Source organism: Equus asinus, chromosome 28 (genome assembly GCF_041296235.1).
Source record: "Equus asinus isolate D_3611 breed Donkey chromosome 28, EquAss-T2T_v2, whole genome shotgun sequence".
NCBI lineage: Eukaryota > Metazoa > Chordata > Mammalia > Perissodactyla > Equidae > Equus > Equus asinus.
In genome coordinates, this window is record NC_091817.1 from 16,395,482 (window position 1) to 16,416,897 (window position 21,416).

At 37.6% G+C, this 21,416-nt stretch overlaps 1 protein-coding gene across 1 annotated transcript in view; it reads left to right on the forward strand.

The window, feature by feature from the left end:
• The window catches only part of LONP2 (lon peptidase 2, peroxisomal), a 105,967-nt gene that overhangs the window by 47,639 nt on the left and 36,912 nt on the right, over positions 1–21,416 (forward strand). The window contains exons 9-10 of the mRNA XM_014857523.3: positions 18,784–18,934; positions 20,674–20,800. Coding sequence (XP_014713009.3) covers positions 18,784–18,934; positions 20,674–20,800 — 278 coding nt within the window. The remainder of the gene's footprint in view (positions 1–18,783; positions 18,935–20,673; positions 20,801–21,416) is intronic.

Here is a 21,416-nt window from a genome sequence, read left to right on the forward strand (position 1 = left end):
TTCAGTCTGTTTTGTGAAGTAGCTCCTGAACTCATTGAATTGTTTCTCTAAATTCTCTTTTACCTCATTGAGTTTTTTGATGATAGCTATTTTGAATGCATTGTCATTTAGCTTACATTTTTCTGTGTCCTCAGGACTGAGTTCTGGGTACTTGTCGTTTTCTCTCTGCTCTGGAGATTTGATGTAGCGTCTGATGTTGGAAGGTGGGCTCTTCCTCATTCTGATATTATTCGGTTGCAGTTACGGCCTATTGCCACTGGGTAGGGGTCGAGAGCCCTGTATGCTTAGCTCTCTGCCTTCAGCTGAGATGGTGTGGCACCCGTCGGGGGGTGGGGCGCTGTCTCCTGTGTGCAGTCCCAGGTTTCCTGATCAGCTCTCACGCTCTGCTCTCCTGGGGTCTTGGCTTGATGAGGTCATCCTGCGGGAAAGCTTTCACCCAGTTAGAGGGCTTCCCTCTAGGCTGCAGGGACTCTAGGTCATCCTTTGTGATCCAGCAAATGAGCGACCCCTGCCCAGCTCCTTGCCTCTTGGAGCCTCCCACGGCAGCTACTGCAGTCTTTAGAGGAGGGAGTGAAGCTCTGTCTCACCCTGTTCCAGCTCCTCTGAGGGGGGCTGCAGCCTCTCCGCCCTCCCTCATGTGGCTGCGTGTCTCTCGGAGGTTTTTGTGTTGTTAGGATGTCTTCTGTTGGAGTATGGCTTCCCCTTTTTGTTGTGTGTTGGACGGGAGAGAGTCCTGGGCAAGTTCACTCTGCCATGATGCTGACATCACTCCTCTTTTCACTTTTTTGATGGTCTTTTTGAAGTACAAAAATTTTTAATTTTTATAAAGTCTAATTTATCTGCTTGGTTTTTTTTTTTTTAATCATTTGTGGTTTTGGTGTCATATCTAAAAAGCCATTGCCTAATCCACAGTCATGAGGATTTACTTGTGAAAGTTTTACAGTTTTAATTCTTGTTTTTAGATCTGTAATCCGTTTTGAGTTAATATTTGTATATGGTGTGAGGTGTAAGGATCCAACTTCATTCCTTTGCCTGTGAATATCTAGTTGTCCTAAGCACCATTTTTCAAAGACTTCTTTTTCCATGGCATGGTGGTGTCACCCTTGTCAAAAATCAATTGACTGTAAATGTAAGGGTTTATTTTTGGACTCCAACTCTATTCCGTTGATCTATATTTCTTTCCTTATGCCAGTACCATATAACCTTGATTACTGTAATTTTCTAGAAATGTTTGAAATCAGGAAGTGTGAATCCTCCACATTTTTTTTTTTTTCAAGATTTTTTAGCCATTCTGAGTCCTTGGTGTATCCATGAGTTTTAGGATGATCTTGTAACTTTCTACAAAAAAGGCAGTTGGGGGGCCAGCCTGATAGCATAGAAGTTAAGTTTGCATGTTCTGCTTTGGCGGGCCCGGGGGTCACCAGTTCAGATCCTGGGCACTGGCCTATGCTCCACTTATCAAGTCATGCTGTGGCAGCCGTCCAACATATAAAGTAGAGGAAGATGGGCACAGATATTAGCTCAGGGCCAGTCTTCCTCAGCAAAAAGAGGATTAGTGGCAGATGTTAGCTCAGGCCTAATCTCAAAAAAAAACAAAGGGGAAGTCGGGCTTTTGACAGGGATTCCATTGAATCTGTAGAACACTTTGGAGAGTGTTGCCGTATTTATAATATTATCAATTTTTCCACTCCATGGACATGGGACTCTTTCTGTTTATTTAGGTCTTGTTTAATTTCTTTCAACTATGTTTTATGGGTTTTGAGTATATAAGTCTTGTAATTTGTTTTGTTAAACTTGAAAGTTTTATTCTTTTTTTTTTTCTTGAGGAAGATTAGCCCTCAGCTAACATCCCCTGCCAATCCTCCTCTTTTTGCTGAGGTAGACTGGCCCTGAGCTAACATCCGTGTGCATCCTCCTCTACTTTATATGTGGGACACCTGCGACAGTATGGCTTGCCAAGTGGTGCCATGCCTGGGCCGTGGAAGCAGAACCTGCCCACTTAACAGGTGCACCACCGGGCTGGCCCCTGTTTTACTCTTTTTGGTACTATTGGAAATGGAATTGTTTTCTTCATTTCTTTTTTGAATCCTTCATTGCTTCCAAAAAGAAATACAATTCATTTTTGTATATTACTTATTTATCCTGCAACTTTTCAGAACTTGTTTATTGGTTCTAATAGTCTTTTCAGTGGATGCCTTAGGATTTTCCATGCACAAAATCATGTCGTATGCAAATACAGGTAGTTTTACTTTGTTGTTTCCATTCTGGATGCCTTTTATTGCTCTGGCTAGAATCTCCAGTACAATCTTGAACAGAAATGGTGAGACTTATTTGGAGTTTTAATTACTTTTTGATACAAAGTACTTTCAGTAGTTTGTATCTTTCTAGGAAGTTTAGGTTATCAAATTATTGGCATACAGTTCTTCATAGTATACTCATCGTTTTTTATGTTCGTAAGGTTAATAGTAATGTAGCCTGTGTCATTCCTGATTTTAGTAATTTGAGTGTTCTCCCTGCTTCCCTTAGTCAGTATGGCTCAATGTTTGTCAATTTTCTTCAACTGTGAAAAGAATCAACCTTTGGTTGATTTTTCTCTTGTGTTTTTGGCTTTACTGTTTAATTCATTTACTCTAAATTTTAATACATCCTTCCCTGTGCTTGCTTTTTCTACTTTCTTAAGGTGGAAGATTACGTTGTTGATTTGAAATTTTTTTTAACATATGCACTTTCAGCTTGAATATTCTTATAAGCACTGCTTTAGCTGCATCTTATAAGTTTTAGTAAGTTATGTTTTTGTCGTTATTCATCTCAAAATAGTTTCCAACTTCCCTTGTGATTTCTTTTTGACTCTTTTGTTATTTAGGGTTTCATTTCAAGTTTTTGTGAATTTCCAAATTTTCTTTTTGCTATTTATTTCTAATTTCATCACATTGTGCTTGGAAATTGTATGATTTCAGTCTTTTGAAATGTAAGTGTTAATATCCTTGCTTATGGTTTATCCTGGAGAATGCTCCGTGTGCACTTGAGAAGAATCTGTGTACTGCTGCTGGAAGCACTGTTCTCCAGATGTTTGTCATGTCTGACTGGTTTAGAGCAGTGTGTGAGTCTTCTATGTCCTTGTTGATCTTTTCTTCGTTTTACTTGTTATTGAATATATAGGTATAGGTGTATATTTATAGACAATATATAGATTATATCCATATGTACTTATAGGCATATATTATATATAGGTATCTAGCTATATACATGTGAAGAGATTTATTTTAATTAATAGGATCATGCAATTATGGAGGCTGGGAAGTCCAAAATCTGCAGTGTGGGCTGACAGGCTTGTGTCCCAGGAGAGTTTATGGTGCAGAGGAAGTCCGAAGGCAGTTTGCTGGAGATTTCCTCTTGGTCAGGGAGGCAAGTCTTTTTCTTCTATTTAGACCTTTAACTGATTAGAAGAGGCCCACCCACATTATGGAAGGCAATCTGCTTAGCCAGGGTTCACCAATTTAAATGTTAATCTCATCCAAAAACACTCTCCAAGTTGATACATAAAATTAACCATCACAAATAGTATATAAAAACTCACTGTCAGGGCCAGCCTGGTGGTGTAGTGGTTGAGTTTGTGTGCTCTTCTCTAGCACCCTGGGGTTTGTGGGTTCGGATCCCAAGCATCAGCTTAGCACCACTCATTAAACCATGCTGTGGCAGCATCGCACATGAAATAGAGAAAGATTGGCAACAGATGTTAGTTAGCTCAGGGCCAGTCTTCCTCACACACACACACACACAAAACCCTTAGTGTCAATAAGTTCCCTTTCTCTCTGCCTTCATTTGTGTAGTATTTTTCACACAAAATACATCTGTATGCTCTGTAAACCTAACAACACAGTAATATACAGTTGATTCTGATTATTTGCAATGGTTATGTTCTGTAATTTGCAGCACTGAATTATTGCTCCTAATAGAAACACTGGGTTAGCTTTCTACAAACCAATTCATCAGCTGATTGATACGTAACCTTTTTTTGTTTGTGTTTGTGTTTAAAGTTGCCTTATTTAATACATGTTGTTGCTTCATTAACATTGAGCTCATGACCGTCAGTGCTAACTCATGCCTGAAGGAAGCTTGTCTCGCCCACATTTTCTTCGTAAGGCATGTCACAGACTTGCACTTAGGAACGCCAGACATCACTTCAGCATGCCTTGGGGGCCATTTAAAAGCAAAATCACTAACAAAAAGCACAGAAATGCAGAGAGCATGACACTCAATAGGCTGAAAGAAACATTCTTGTTACAAGTACGAGAACTGAGAGGAGGCAGAGTGTTGCTTTGACCTCAGCTGGGGACATGTGCCCTGGGCGCTGTGCTCTCCCATGCCTGCACATGGCACAGGAGTGCTGCAGGTATTAATTTTGGAGTTGTAAATAAATTCTAGCAAGTAGGTTAATTTGCAAACACGGATCCACAAATAATGAGGATCCCTGTAATACTGCTTCATGAAGTCTTTTGAATCGTATATGAGAAGGTAGTAAGGAAAAAGATATCAATACTGTCTGATATTTAACAAGGAAATTACTTATTTTTTTTGTGGATACAAGTTTAGTGTCCTTTCACTTCATCCTTTAGTGTTTCTTTTCTTTCATTTTATTTTTTTGGTTAATCTTTGGGGCCTGCGTACACTTAACAGTTCGGTTTTTGGAGGCTGTCAGAAGAGCCCAAGGTGGTGGCTGTTGCTTTGGGTTGCATGGTTTTCTTTTTAATTAGTTTTTTTATTGAGGTAATGATTGTTTATAACATTATGTAAACTTAATGTATACATCCTTATATTTCAACTTCTGTATGGACTACATCATCTTCCCCACCAAAAGTCTAGTTGCCATCTCTCACTGTACACGTGCCATTTTACCTTTTTCACCCTCCCTTCTTCCCCCTTCCTCTCTGGTAACCACCAATCTATTCTCTGAATCTTTGTGTTTGTTGTTGTTTTTTTCCCTTCCACATATGAGTGAAATCATATGGTATTTGGCTTTCTCTAACTTATTTTGCTTAGCATAATGTCCTTAAGGTGCATCTGTGTTGTCACACATGGCAAGATTTCATCTCTTTTTATGGCTGAGTAATATTCCATTGTGTATATATACACATCATATCTTCTTTATCCATTCATCTGTTGATGGACACTTAGATTGTTTCCAAGATTGGCTATTGTGGATAATGCTGCGGTGAACATAGTGGTACATATATCTTTTCACGTTAGTATTTTGTGTTCTTTGGATAATTACTGAGAAGTGGAATTGCTAGATCATATTGTATTTCTATTTTTAATATTTTGAGGAGTCTCCACACTGTTTTCCATAGTGGCTGCACCAGTTTACAGAATCACCAGCAGTGTATGAGGGTTCTCTTTTCTCTACATCCTCTCCAACACTTATTGTTTCTTGTCTTTTTAACAGTAGCCATTCTGATGGGTGGGAGGTGATATCATTGTGGTTTTGATTTGCCTTTCCCTAAAAATTAGTGATGTTGAACTTCTTTTCATATGCCTGTTGGCCATCTGTATATCTTCTTTGGAAAAATGTTCAGATCTTCTGCCAATTTTTTATCAGGTTGTTTGTTTATTTGTATATATGAGTTCTTTATGTATCTTGGATATGAACTCCATATTGGATATATGATTGCAAATATATTCTCCCAATTGGTAGGTTGTCTTTTCATTTTGTTAGTGGTTTCCTTTGCTGTGCAGAAACTTTTTAATTTGATGTAGTTCCATGTTTAGTTTTTCTTTTGTTTCCCTTGCTTAAGGAGACATGATATCCAAAAAGATATTGCTAAGACTGGTATCAGAGAGCATAGTGCCTATGTTTTCTTCTAGGAGTTTTATGGTTTCAGGACTTGCGTTCAAGTCTTTAATCCATTTTGAGTTAATTTTTTGCGTATGGTGTAAGGTAATGGTCTACTTTCATTCTTTTGCGTGTGGCTGTCCAATTTTCCCAACACCATTTATTGAAGAGATTTTCCTTTCTCCATTGTATCCTCCTGGCTCTTTTGTTGAAAATTAGTTGTCCATAGATGTGTGGGTTTATTTCTGTGCTCTCGATTCTGTTCCATTGATCTGTGTGTCTGTTTTTATACCAGTACCCTGCTGTTTTGATTGCTATAGTTTTTTGAAATCAGGGATTGCGATACCTTTAGCTTTGTTCTTTTTCCTCAGGATTGCTTTGGCTGTTCAGGGTCTTTTGTTAGTCCATATAAATTTTAAGATTCTTTGTTCTATTTCCGTGAAAAATCTCATCGGGACTTTCATAGGGATTGCATTAAATCTGTAGATTGCTTTAGGTAGTATGAACATTTTAACTGTGTTAATGCTTCCTATCCGTGAACATGGAATTTCATGTTTTCTTTTGTTTTCTTTGATATCTTTCAACATTGTTTTCTAGTTTTCATTGTACAAGTCTTTTACCTTTTAGGTTAAATTTATTTATTTCTAGGTATTTTATTTTTTTGTTGTGATTGTAAATGGAATTGTGTTATTGATTTCTCTTTCTGCTATTTTATTATTGGAGTATAGATACAGAACTGATTTTTGTGTGTTGATTTTGTATCCTTTACTGTATTTGTTTATTCTTTCTTATAGTTTTTTAGGGGATTATTTAGGATTTTCTCTATGTAAAAATCATGTCATCTGCAAATATTTTCAGTTTTACTACTTCTTTTCCAGTTTGAATCCCTTTTGTTTCTTTTTCTTGCCTAATTGGTCTGCCTAGGACTTCTAATACCATGTTGAACCAGAGTGGCAAAAGCGGGCATCCTTGTCTTGTTCCTGTCCTTAGAGGGATAGCTTTCAGCTTTTCACGATTGAGTATGAGGTTAGCTGTGGGTTTGTCATATATGGCCTTTATTGTGTTGAGGTACTTTCCTTCTATGCCCATTTTATTGAGAGTTTTTATCATAAATGGATGCTGTTTTGTCAAATGCTTTCTCTCCATCTTTTAAGATGATTATGTGATTTTAATTCTTCATTTTGTTAATGTTCTTTGTCACATTGATTGATTTTCTAATGGTGAACCATTCTTCCATCCCTGGTGTAAATTTCACTTGATTATGGGGTATGATCCTTCTAATGTATTGTTGTATTCAATTTGCTAATAATTTGCTGAGGACTTTTTCATCTGTGTTCATCAGTGATATTTGCCTGTAATTTTCCTTTTTTGTGTTGCCCTTGTCTGGTTTTTGTATCAGGGCCTCGGAGAATGTTGGCTTTCTAGGGTGAGTTAGGGAGCATCCCATCCTCTTCAGTGTTTTGGAAGAATTTTAGAAGGATGAGTGTTAAATCTTCTTTGAATGTTTGGTAGAATTCACCAGAGAAGCCATCTAGTCCTGGACTCTTATTTTTTGTGAGGATTTTGATTACTGTTTCAATCTCTTTACTAGTGATTGGTTTATTCAAATTCTCTCTTCTTGATTCAGTTTTGGGAGATTGTATATATCTGAGAATTTATCGATTTCTCTTAGATTATCCAATTTGTTGGCATATAGCTTTTCATAGTATTCTCTTATAATCCTTTATATTTCTTTGATACTCATTTTAATTTCTCCTCTTTCATTTTGATTTATTTGAACCTTGTCTCTTTTTTCTTAGTCTAGCTAAAGGTTTGTTAATTTTGTCTTTTCAAAGAACCAGCTCTTAGTTTCACTGGTATTTTCTGTTGTCTTTTTAGTCTCTTTTTCTTTTATTTCCACTCTGATTTTTATTATTTCCTTCCTTCTACTGATTTTGGGCTTCCTTTGTTCTTCTTTTTCTACTTCCATTAGATTGTTTATTTGAGATTTTGTTTTGTTTTGTTTTGTTTTATGAAGTAGGCCTGTATTTCATAAACCTCCCTCTTAGTACCTATTTTGTTGTGTCATAAGGATTTTTGTATATTGCATTTTCATTTTCACTTGTTTTCAGTTATTTTTTGATTTCTCCTTTCATTTCTTCATTGACCCAGTAGTTGGTCAGTAGCATTTTGTAGCATATTTGTGACTTTTCCAGCTTTCTTCTTGTAGTTGATTTCTAGTTTCTTACCACTGTGGTTGGAAAAGATGCCTGATATTATTCCAGTCTTTTTAAATTTATTGACATTTGTTTTGTGGCCCGATATGTGATCTGTCTGAGAATTTTCCATGTGCATTTTAAAAGAATGTGCATTCTGCATTTTTTGGGTGAATTGATTAAGTCCATCTGGTCTAATTTGTCATTTAAGGTCAGTGTTTCCTTATTGATCTTCTGTCTGGGTCATCTATCCATTGATGTGTTAAAGTCCACTACTGTTAGTGTGTTACTGTAGACTTCTCCTTTTGTGTATGTTAATATTTGCTTTGTGTATTTAGGTGCCCTTATGTTGCAGAGAAGAACAAAGGAAACCCAAAATCATAGACACTTAGAAGTGTTATGTCTTCTTGTTGGTTTGTTCTCTTTATCATTGTGTAATGACCTTCTTGGTCTCTTATTACAGTTTTTCTTTAAAGTGTTTGTCTTCTGTAACTATTGCTACCCTAGCTTGCTTTTGATTTCCATTTACACTGAATATCTTTTTACATCCCTTCTCTTTTAGTTTGTGAGTATTCCTTAGGTCTCAAGTGTGTCTCTTGTATGCAGCGTATATATGGGTCTTGTTTTCTTAGCTGTTCAGCCACCGTATGTCTTTTGATTGGGACATTGAGTGCATTGATGTTTTAAAGAGGCTATGAGAAATATGTACTTATTGCCATTTTGTTACTTGTTTTTTGGGTGTTTTAAGTAGTTTTTCTCTTGCTCTCTTCCCTTGTGATTTGATGGCTTTCTGTACTGTTATTTGGGTTCTTTTCTCTTTATTTTTGTATGTTTGTTTATATGTTTCTGGTTTGTGGTTACCATGAGGTTCATACATACGAACCTGTGTAAATAGCAATCTGTGTTAAATTGATGCTCTCTTAAGTTGGACCTCTTAGTAAAAGCCCTAGATTTTTACTCTTCTCCCCACGACGTCTTATGTTGTTTTTGTTTTTGTTTTTGAGGAAGATTAGCCGTGAGCTCACATATGCTGCCAATCCTCCTATTTTTGCTGGGGAAGACTGGCCCTGAGCTAACATCCATGCCCATCTTCCTCTACTTTATCTGTGGGTCACCTGCCACAGCATGGCTTGCTGAGTGGTGCCGTGTCCACACCCATGATCCCAACCGGCGAATGTCGGGCTGCCAAAGCAGAATGTGCGAACTTAACTCCTGCGCCACCAGGCCAGCCCCACATTTTAGGTTTTTGACATCATATTTTACCTCTCTTAATTTTGTGTATACGTTAACCTTTTATCATAGGTATAATTTCAATACTTTTGTCTTTTGACCTTGATATTAGCAATAGCTAGTTGATCCACTACCTTTACTGTATATTTGCCTTCACCGCTGATTTTTTCTTTGATAATTTTCTTATTCCTATTTGTGACTTTTTCTTTTCCACTGAAATAAGCCCCTTTAACATTTCTTGTAAGTCTTGTTTAGTGGTGATGAACTCCTCTAGCTTTTGCTTGTCTGGAAAACCCTTTCTCCTTCCTGCCTTCCTGAATGATAACCTTGCCAGGTAGAGTATTCTTGGCTATAGATTCTTTTCCTTTTAGTACCTTGAATATCTCATGCCACTCCCTTCTAGTGTGTAAAGTTTCTGCTGAGAAGTCAGTTGATAGCCTTATGGGGTTTTCTTTGTGTATAACTTGTTGCTTATCTCTTGCTGCAGCTTTCAGGATTCTCTATCTTTAATTTTTGACATTTTAATTATAATGTGTCTTGGTGTGGGCCTCTTTGTGTTCACCTTGTTTCTTTCTCTGTGCTTCCTATACCTGAGTGTCTGTTTTCTTCCTCAGTTTAGGGAAGTTTTTAGCTATTATTTTTTCAAATAAGTTCTCTGCACCCTTGTCTTTCTCTTTTCCTTTTAGGACACCTATAATGCAAAAGTTAGTATGCTTGCTTTTGTCCCATAAGTCCCTCAGACTGTCCTCATTCTTTTAGTTCTTTTTTCTGTTGATCTTGGGTGATATCCTCTATTCTGTCATCCAGATCATTGATCTGGTCTTCTGTGTCATCTACTCTGCTCTCAATTCCTTCTAGTTAGTTTTTCATTTCTGTTATTGTATTCTTTGCCTCTGATTGGTTCCCTTTTATATTTCCTAATTCTTTCTGTGGTTCTCACTGTGTTCATCTTTTCTTCCCAGTTGAGTGAGCATCCTTCTGACCAATAGTTTGTACTCTTTTATCAGGTAGATTGTTTATCTCTGTTTTGTTCAGTTCTTTTTCTGGGGATTTGTTGTGTTCTTTTATTGGGAACGTATTCCTTTGCCTGCTTATTCATTTTACCTATTTCTCTGTGCTTATTTCTGTGTATTGGGTAAATCAGGTATATCTCCTTGTCTTGACAATGTAGCTTTATGTAGGAGATATCTTATTGGGTCGAGCAGCATGCTTCCCTCTTGTCACCTGTCACAAATCTTCCAGGGTTCTCCCCAGTGTGGACTCCATGTGCCCTTCTGTTGTGGTGGGGCTGCTGTTGCTGCAGGTATGTGAATAGTCTGGGCTGGCCCCCAGCTCGCCAGCTGCTTGTGAGGCCTGGTCACGTATAGCTGCTATAGGCACATTATTGGGTGTGGCAAGCCTTGTGCAGCTGGCTGCAAGGTCTGGTAGTTTACAACTACTGCAGTTTTACTGGAGAGAGACTCAGGCACCCAGTGTGGCTGGCTGTGTGGCAGTGGTCAGTGGGACAGGCTTCCAGTGAGACTAGCTGCCTGCCACACATCTGTTGCCAGCTTGCTCTTGAGGGGCAATCAGACCTCCAGTGTGAGCTGGCTATTTGGCCCTGCGGTGCACAGCTGTCTCAGTTGCCCTGATGGGTGCCGCAGGCCCCAGTGCAGTAGAATGTAACCATTTTAGGCGTTGAAATGGTTGGTGTGCGAGGCAGATCCCCTGAGTGGCTGTTTGCAAGGGCCAGCAGTGCAAGTCAGCTACTGGCTCACTGACGGGCTCAGCCAGTCCCTGGGGCAGGCTGCCTGGCTGTTCTCAGTTGCCTCAGGTGCTCTAGTGGGCAGGGCAGGCCCCTAACCAACAGGCTAGAGGAAGGATTTCAGTAGCACCTGCCAGCGTTTGTGTCAGCATGGCTGAACTAGGTAACAGTAATGGCTGCCACCATTGTCTCATTCCCTGGGGCATGGGCCCAGCCATCTCCAGCCTCTCTGGGATGCGCTCCCAGCTTTGTAAATGAGGGGCTTACCAATGGACTATGCACTTTTTTGTGTAATGTTTTTGTGCTGATTTTTCAGTCAAGTGAGTCTGTGCATGGGCCTTTTGAGAGCAGGTTTTCCTTTTCCTGGAGTTCTGTAGTTTTCCTGGGCATATTCCCCATTGGTTTTCAAAGCCAGGTATTTTGGAGTCTCATCTGTCTTCTTCTGGATGTTAGGGCTCGGGTGCCTCATGTGGAGCTTAAATCCCGTGCCCTTCCAGGAGATGCTCTGTCCTTTTGAGATTGCTCCCAACCATCAAGTGCTGCAACTAAAGTGTTTTTCCCTCGGTAGGGCTGCATCTCTGCCTCTTCCACTCCTCTCTCTGCTGTCCCATGTTTTGGAGGTTCTTTTCACCCAGTTTCAAGATCTCTCTCAGAGGAAGGTGCTCCACAGGTAATTGTAGACTTGTTGTGTCCATAGGAGAAGGCGAGTTCAGGATCCTCGTACACCATCTTCCAAACTCCTCCTCAGCCTTTAGTATTTCTTTTACTCTGGTCTGTTAGCTACAAATTGTTTACAGTGTTTTTTAATCGGTGAATGTCTTAGTTTGCCTCTCATTTTTGAAGGATAGTTTTGTTGGATATAGAATTCTTGGTTGACAGTCTTTTTTTCTTTTAGCACTTTGAGTATATCCTTTTACTGCTTTTCATCCTCCATGGTTTGTAATGTAAGGTCAGCTGTTAATCTTATGGAGAGTCCCTGGTACTTAATGAAAGCAATATTTTTTCTTGTCACTTTCAATATTCTCTCATCATTGACTTTTGACAGTTTGCTTATGATATGTGTAGGTACGAATGAATATCTTAGTTTACTTAGTGTTTATGTAGCTTCTTAGATGCGTAGATAAATATTTTTCATCAAATTTATAAGTTAAAGGCCATTATTTTTTCAGATGTTCTTTATGCCTTTGTCTCTTTCTCCTCTCTTGCTCTCTCATTATTATTAGGTTGGTGATCTTTATGATGTTCAATAGATCTCTGAGGCACTATTTGTTTCTTTGCATTTCTTTTTCTTTCTGTTCCTCAAACTGGATAATCTCAATTGAAATATCTTTAAGTTCATTGACTCTTCTGCCAGCTGAAATTGCTGTTTGGCCCCTTTTGAGAATTTTTCACTTAAATTACTGTATTTTTCAACTCATAAGATTTCTGTTTGCATCATTTTTTATAATTCCTGTTTATTAATATTCTCTATTTGTTAGGACATCATTCTCATAGTTCCCTATAATTCTTTAGACATGGTTTCCTTTACTTTTTGCTTTTTAATTGTGGTAAAATACGCATATAACATAAAATTTGCCATCTTAACTATTTTTAAGTGTTCAGTAGTGTTAGGTATATTTACATTATTGTGCAACCAATCTCCAGAACTTTTTCATCTTGCAAAACTGAAACTCTGTATTTATTAAACAGCAACTCCCCATTTCTTCTTCTGTCAGCCCCTGGCAACTACTGTTCTCCTTGTTGCTATAAGTTTGGCCTGTGTATATACCTCACAAAAATGCAGTCAGACAGTATTTGTCTTTTATAACTGCTTGTTTCACTTTACGTAATGTCTTCAAGGTTTATCCATGTTTTAACATTATATGTTGAACATATTTATAATAGCTGATTTAAATCTTTTTCTAAGAAGTCTAACTTCTGGGCTTTCTCAGTGACAATTCTATTCAGTGCTCTATTTTTTAAAATTTTACTGTTTTTAGACCATACTTTTGTGTTTCTTCATGTCATATAATTTTTTGTTGAAATTCAACATATAAAGTATCATAATTATATTTAAATAATACAATTAGATCCCTCCCCAAGGATTTGTTGTTTTTGTTGTTGCTATCTGTTTGTTCATTGATCTTCTTGCTCTCATTCCTTAAAGTTGATGCATTTTGTCATGCATGGCTACTGAAGTTGCTCAGTTTGTTTAGTGCTCAGCTAATGACTAGACAGAGATTTTCTTAAGCGCTTGACCCAATAGGTCTCCCACTTTTTGCCAGGGGCTCTTCGTGTGTGTGTTGAGGCATGCCTTTGATGCTCAGGTAGATAGTTGACAACTCTGCCTCAGCATTCTCTTCTTGCTTTTGCACAGCCTCAGTGTCTACCAGAAGTGAGTTTTCAGGGCTTTCTCAGATCTTTGCTGGTCATGCTTATAGAGCTATACATTCACGTGACCTTCTAGATTCTCAGGAACACTGCAGAGCTTTTTAAAGACCCCCATGAATATCTCTTTCCTGTTTTTTCTTTTAAGTTTTTTGATGAGCCTCTTGTTAGTCCCAGCTGTTATTGTTGCCTCTGGCAGCTACAGTGTTAAACAGTTCTACTGATTGTTTTTGACAAATGCTCTGGGTATAGGGCTGTTCACACAGAGTGTTCTCTGAGTCAGGTCAAATAAAAATAGATCCTGAGAATGGAGCTTTTCCAAAAAACTGCCAGACAGGTCAAATAGTGCTCATTCTCTGAGGATGGGACTTGTGGGGAGCTCTAATCCTGTTCTGCCTCCTACAATGGGTGTGAGGTTGGTTGGTTCTCAAGGCTACCGTGAACTTGGGAGAAGGGGCAAGAGTAAAGCAAGTTAAAACACCACAAAGCTTGCTATATTTCCTGAGATTCAGCTATTATTTTTGAATAAACATTCCTCATATTGTTACCACTTAATGTCTACAATTCTGAAAAAGTTGATTTTGATAGTTTTTGCTAGTGTTCTCATTGCTTTTTGTAGGAGCAGATTTTCAGAATTCCTTACTCTGCCGTTTTAGAAAGTATTTCCTTCTACATTTAGTTTTAATCGTGTACTTACTAAATTCATTCTCACTTCTGATTCTCTTGATTTGTCTGCTGTTCCGATGGAGTCTATCTTCAGGCTACCTTTTTCAGGGATTTGTTTGCAGGTTACAGTTTGCAGCTTTTTATGTTTGCTGAGGTCTGTTTATTGTCTGCATCAGTAATCTCCATCTAGTTTGTTCATGTATCCCATCACGAAAAACTTTTGAAAGCACATCCCTATGGATATAAATATATACATAATAAGGCTGTATTAGTCTGCGAAGCTGCCATAACAAAATGCCCCAGACTGGGTGGCTTAACAAAAACAGAAATTTATTTATTATCTCTAAGTTCTGGAGGCTGGAAGTCCAAGATCAAGGTTGGCACTCTGATTGCTCCTGCAGTCTCCCTCCTTGGCTTGCAGTCTTTTGTGCCCTCACATGGCTTTTTCTCTGTGCTCACGCCTTCCCCTTCTCTCTCCCCCTCCTTATATGTTTTTGTTTTTTCTTGAATGCTGCAGTGGGTATTGCTATTGGTTTGCTAGAGGAGACTCACGTTCTTTTTTTGGTGAGGAAGATGGGTCCTGAGCTACCATCTGTTGCCAGTCTTCCTCTTTTCTGTTCTTTTCTCCTCAGAGCCCCAGTGCATAGTCATGCATCCTAGTTGTAGGTCATGTCAGTTCTTCTACGTGGATGCTGCCACAGCACGACCTGACAAGCGGTGTGAGTTCTGCACCCAGGATCTGAACTGGCAAACTCCGGGCCGCCAAAGTAGAGCACATGAACTTAATCACTTGGCCATGGGGCTGGCCTCTCTCTCCCTCTTCTTAGAAGGACACCAGTCATATTGGTTTAGGGCTTCACCCTTATGACCTTATTTAAACTTAATTTCCTCCTTTAAGGCCCTATTTCCAAATAGGCACATTAAAGGGACACATTTCAATCCATAAGAAAGAACATATATATAATATAAACATATATGTGCCACAGTACTAATATTATGTTCTTACATATTTAATACACTCAGAACAAATTTTAAAAGCTAAGATAGTTATATTTTTAGTGAAAACAATGTATTCCAGTTAGATAATTGTTTTTATTTCATAAAGTGGCTTTCAAAGCTTTTCAGAAATAAAAGTATCAGCTATCAGTTTCTTGTTGTTCATATTGTTGCCTTTATTATCTTTAATGATATTAAGTGAAAAACACTTAATCACACATGCATGGGCTGCAGTGTGCTGTAATTACAAGTGAAAGCAGATAAGTGAGGACCCCACCGTCAGCCATCTCTCATTATGGAATCTCCGCTCTCTGAGATGTGTTCCAACAAGGGCATTTCTTCTATTTTGTATATGAAATATTTGTAAAAACTAATTTCTTTCTGGTGTTCATAGATAAAGGTGAATATATATACTAATATTTTCTGCATGCACTTCGGTGGGCCATCTTAAACATTCCACTTTTGTAACCACTGTTCTAAACACAAAATACAAGTGTAGTCACCATTGGGTAGTGGGTTTACAGATGTTCATTTTGTTATGTTTCATGTTTTATGTATGTCATACATATTCTTTATATTAAAGATTTATAACTATTTTAAACTAGTCATAATATTGCTTGAAAATTCCGTAGGCTAATATTATTCTAATAACGTTCTTTCATTTATTGCGCAAGAGGAGTCTAAGCCTTTTCAGTCTATCGTATTGGCTCTTCTAGGATATTTCCTTGGTTATTTCTTTAATGTAACCTATTTTACATTTGGGGGGACCTCTCCTTTAGTTATACTGATTGGCTGTGTATTAGATATTTTTATTTTGTCCATATCTCTCCCCTACATAGTTTTAGTGCCTTTTTTTCTCATTTGTCATTATCACTGATTTAAATTTCTGTAGTATTAATCAACATTCAGAGTTGATTTTGGTTTTTTTATTTTACTTTATTTATTTATTTTTACTTTTTGTTGTGGAAAATTTCAACCGTAACAAAAGTAGAGAAAAGTATACAGTCATGTGCCGCCTGACAGCCTTTCTGATCAACGACAGAACGGATATTCGATGGTGGTCACGTAAGATTAGTACCATCCGGCTTAGGTGTACAGTAGGCTGTACCATCTAGGTTTGCATAAGGACACTCTGTAACGTTCAGACAACCATACAATTGCCTAATGGCACGTTTTTTCAGAACATAGCCCCTTCATTCATTGATGCGTGACCGTGTAATGCACTGCACAAACTCGTTGCCAAGTGTTAACCGTTATCATCTCATGGACAATTTTGTTTCATCTATTCCTACCCATTCTCCCCAACCCAACTCCTTTTTATTTTGAACCAAATTCCAGACGTATCTTTTCATAAATATTTTAGTATCTGTAAAAGATAGAGACTTTTAAAAATATATAACCATAATATTATACCTAAAAATGATAGTTATCTAGTCATCTGTAATGAGTGGAGTATATTCCTGGATTGCCTACAAACATCTCTAGTTCTTGTCCTGCCAGAAATTATAATTGAAGAACAATTCTCAATATGTACCCCTCCCCATAGTTTATCCCGCCCTGACTTCACGTTCCTGAGAATAATGTGTCCCATCACAGCTGTTCCCATTCCCGGTCGTGCTCTGTAGTAGGAGTGACAGCCCCAGGATTGATGCAGAAAGAGCTTTTAACGAGGAAAAGAGGAAAACAGTGCTAGTCATTCTTGAAACAGCTTCTGTATGTGGATAATTGGGCCGTGGAAGCCCTGGCTCTAAAGTTTGGGGGGGAAAGTAAAAGTTTGATGGCTAAAAAATTCTTACTGTAATTTTGTCCCTCCATGGACTCACCAGTTTACCTTAAGATTTCATCTGAGTCGTGTTTACTAGACGTTATTCTTGTCTGGCAGGCAATTGACCGTATTTCTGATGCTATGCAAACTCTATGTATCTTTTGTGTTTTTCAAAATAAAAGATGGAGGCAGGCAAATTGGGCATCACTGGTCTTCTCTCTTCATAACCTAGATGTCCTGTGATGCATTTTAAGAGACCTCATTCATAGTTCAGAAACATTGCTTTATTAATTTCCCTTCTTTTTTTAAACCCTAGTGTCTTAAAATTTTAAGGGAAAAACATTATTTTACTTGGACAGGTCTGACAGCCATTTCTAAAACATATCCAACATGTATGTATTAAATTTAGTTAGAGCCACTAAAGGATAGATTTTTATTTAAAGTAGATAATGGGTTTACCTAAGATCGCCTTATTTTCCGTAGATGGATCAACAGTTTTCAGATAATTCATAGACAGTAAGATTAGTCTTAACCAGTTCTTTACTGAAACTAATTGGAATTGTCTTTGATAACTTGAAAGTTCCTTATTTTTATAACATGAAGCATTATTAAGTCTTGTGAAAATATGAATAGTAGAATTTCTGGGCATTGTATTCTAGATAAACACTGAGTTTCTGATAATAATGCATGTTGAACAAAGTTCAGGGTTCTCTGTCAAGGGCTTTGAATTAAGGCTAACTTGTGAACGTATTTAAATTAAGTCAAACTTTGGAAAGGGAGTCAGAAGCAAGGAAACGCTGATTATGTAATAAAATTGTGATTGGTAAGTATTTTAGTCATTTTACTTTTCTTTGGAAGTATGTCAACCCTATTTATATCTGTAGTAATCTAATGTAAGTGAAAGTGGTAATATGGTAAAGGGTTAGAACATGTGGAAGGCTCTTGGTGACTTGTTTAAAGTCCTGTGTAGGCCTCTCCTCAGTGAAGCCTGCAACTCACAGCATTTGAACAGTAACCTAAAGAAGATATAGTCTCCTTAATGTACAGTTGTACAGCATTTTAGGAGCCTAATCAGTAAATTATCTAATTTATCCAATTAAAATCCTCTAAGTGATACTGATATTTTGTTCATTATAAACAGAAAGGTTTTGCTTTAAGGCTTTTTTTTTTTTTCTGAGGAAGATTAGCCCTGAGCTAACTACTGCCAGTCCTTCCCTTTTTGCCGAGGAAGACTGGCCCTGAGCTAACATCCATGCCCATCTTCCTCTACTTTATACGTGGGACACCTACCACAGCATGGCTTTTGCCAAGCGGTGCCATGTCCTCACCTGGGATCCGAACCAGCAAACCCTCGGCCACCAAGAAGTGGAACGTGCGCACTTAACTGCTGCGCCACCGGGCCAACCCCTAGGGCATTTTTTAAAAGTGACTGTTTCTTTGTGCTGTATCAGAATATGGTAGCATAGTAATTTTTACTAGTTTACTCTTGTTTGGAATTCCGCTTTCATTAAAGTCTTTCTGGCCTTTCTGATAATGTTTGAAGAGGAATATACTAATTACTATTTTACCTCTTACTAAGAATTTCAGAATACTCTGCACATTTATTTTATATTCCTATAGCAATTAAGAGAAGGTGTGTCACCAAGAGGGAAACTGATTCTGCAGGATTGGTAACTTCTTTATGGACACACAAGGAGTCATTAATAAATAGATTTAAGAACAGAGCTTGAAAGGGTAATTTTTGCTTCTCTATGCTTTTATATATTTTCAAAAATTTTGGCATTGAATATGTTTCTGTTTTTCAAAAAAAGTATTCAGATTGTGGGGAATGTAAAAGCGATGCTCAGGTTTTAGTGTTATCCCCATGTTTCCCAAACTAACTATATCAAGCAGAAATATCAACCTTGCTAGAATGTCTTGTGTGTTTTAGTTTATACAGCTTTCTATTGGAACTACTTAATTTGTTTAAATGTTTATTGTTCTCCCACAGGTGTTGGATCCCGAACAAAACCATAACTTCACAGATCATTATCTAAATGTGGCCTTTGACCTTTCCCAAGTTCTTTTTATAGCTACTGCCAACACCACTGCCACTATTCCACCTGCCTTGTTGGACAGAATGGAGATTATTCAGGTGCCAGGTACTTGATTCATAAATAAAGTCATTATTTCATTTTTCTTGCCTTTCTGAGCATAACCCTAAATATTGGTCAAGCTGTGGAGTTTTGAGTAAAAAGTGGATTCGTCAGTGTATGATCTTCACAAGTTCTGACTGGTGTATGAACCAGCTTTTATGTAGATTCAAAGTCTGGAACAACAAAATTTTGTTTTTGTGTGTGTTTATTTTAACCGTGACCAGACAGACGTATGTTCATGTTCTGATTTTTATGGAAATCCAAACGTTCTTCTTGGAAGCACTTTGTAAAATTACAGATAAACATTACTTATTTATTTAAAGTGAGTCTCTGAAAAGCGAAAATAGATCTTTACGTGGTCAGTTTAGCTTCCTGTCTATCAGATTTTGAAGTTTTTAACATCTCTTGGAAAGTCTGATCGTTTATTCTTATTAAGAGGCTGTTCCTAAAGAGTAGCTGAACTGGCTTTTGCTGACAGCTGGCCTCACTTTTACGTAGACGTGCAGAGCACAAAGTTCCTCTTCTTTTTTGTTTGATCTGTCAGGTAGTTACATATATTTTTTCCACCATGCCTTCTCTTTCACTGGAGTGTGGAAAATGAAGTTCTTTAGTTACTAATAGTGAATAAATCCCAGTGTTTTCACCTTATTTTAATTGCTCAGAATTATTTTTTGCTAGAAGAGATCAAATAACAGTGGGTATTTGTTAAAATGAAAATAGAGTAGAACCTAAATATATTTAGATATTGGTAATATTTAGAAATAGATAATATATATTTCATATTTCTCTGAAATATATTTTTATTACCAAGTGAGTGATAGTTGGATTTCTTAGTTAGATGTGAGCCCTACAGTTTCCTGTATTTAGTTTTAAAATATGGTGGAGTAAAAAGATTGCTTTGTGGATATTTATAAGGCTAAAATAAATAAAGTAATGAGACCCAATTGCTTGGAGACTTCAAATTAAGGGAGAAAATCCATAAAGTACACCAATGTGAAGTGAAGTAAGCAGGACAGCTGCTCCAGAGGCGGACATGTGTTGCCACCTTCTTCCTTCCTGGGGAGTGTGCGCATGCTTTCTTCTAAGACTCTGCTTCTTAAATGGAAAGGAGGCAATTATTTCAGAGAGAATTTTCTCTCTCTCTCTCTCTAAATATATACGTGTGTGTGTGTAGAATATATAATATATATAAATTATATGTATAATTGCAACATGTAGAAGGAAAAAACTTTTATAGGGACATCCGTGTTTTTGTTTGTTTTGCTGCTGAAATTATCGTCAGAGTTCTGGAAATAGCTCCTTTGCAGCTCTTCCTTTGGAACTCACTGCTTATTTAATTGAAGTGTTTGTTGTCCTTCTTGTAAGTTTTTTCAGTTATGTATCAAATTATGCTAGAGAAAAGGGATGTATTGTTTTCCTATTAAATAAAAAGTCACATTTGAGTCAAGGAGATAGTTATTTCTAAGGTCTGACTGAGATTTTTTTTCTCTTTGAGAGATATATCATTTAATCAAAAGACTTCCAAACACTGTTTAGTAAATGCTAGTGTTGTTTGTGAAAAAATTGGAATTTTAGCAATTATTGACTGGAGATGAAATTTCTTTATTCTGATTATAATCTTAGTTGAAGTAATACTTAAGTTCATTCTAAATCCAAGATCCATTGAGTCTGCAGACTACCGTTGCATAAGCCTGGTACTGTGGATGCCATGTGCTGATTACACAAGAAGAACCCTTCTTTTCCAGGGTACACACAAGAGGAGAAGATAGAGATCGCCCATAGGCACTTGATCCCAAAGCAGCTGGAGCAACACGGGCTGACTCCTCAACAGATTCAGATCCCTCAGCTGACCACTCTTGACATCATCACCAGGTTGGTCAGCCATCCTGAGGCTTCATTAACGTTTAAGTCTGAAAAGGAGATTAATTTACTGGCAACCCCTAGCATCCATTTCTGTCTCTCCAACAGATTCCCAGCAAGCATTTACCTAACTGTTGACTGACACAGGGCTCTGGATTAGGCAGAAATTCACAGGGAAAGCATTTAGAGTATCTTCATCTCTAAGGACTTTAGTTGAGCCAGAATTTCAGCTTTTGCATAATAGCAATATAAGGGATTAATTTGATAAATTAGGAACCAAAAACATGGAAAATATTGAGACACCTTTAATGCCCCAGGGTCTTAAAAGTCGAATTCTCTTACGAAGTAGATGCTACTTTGAGACATCTGTTTTAAGTAACTCAGATTTTCTTTTCTTCTCTTTGAGAGATTTAAAAAATCCTTCGAGTTTTCATCTTCGAAATGAACACTGGAACGATAGAGAAGGCACTTTCCCAAGTTACCTCCCAAGTGCTTAAGCCTGTGACAAGGAGTATATAAATTATCCAAGTAGAGTGTTGCTTAGTCTAATTTATGGATTGCATGTTTGAATGGAAAATATGCCCTGTTGAGAATTCGTGTCTACAGTAGCCTCTTAGAGTTTTCCTGG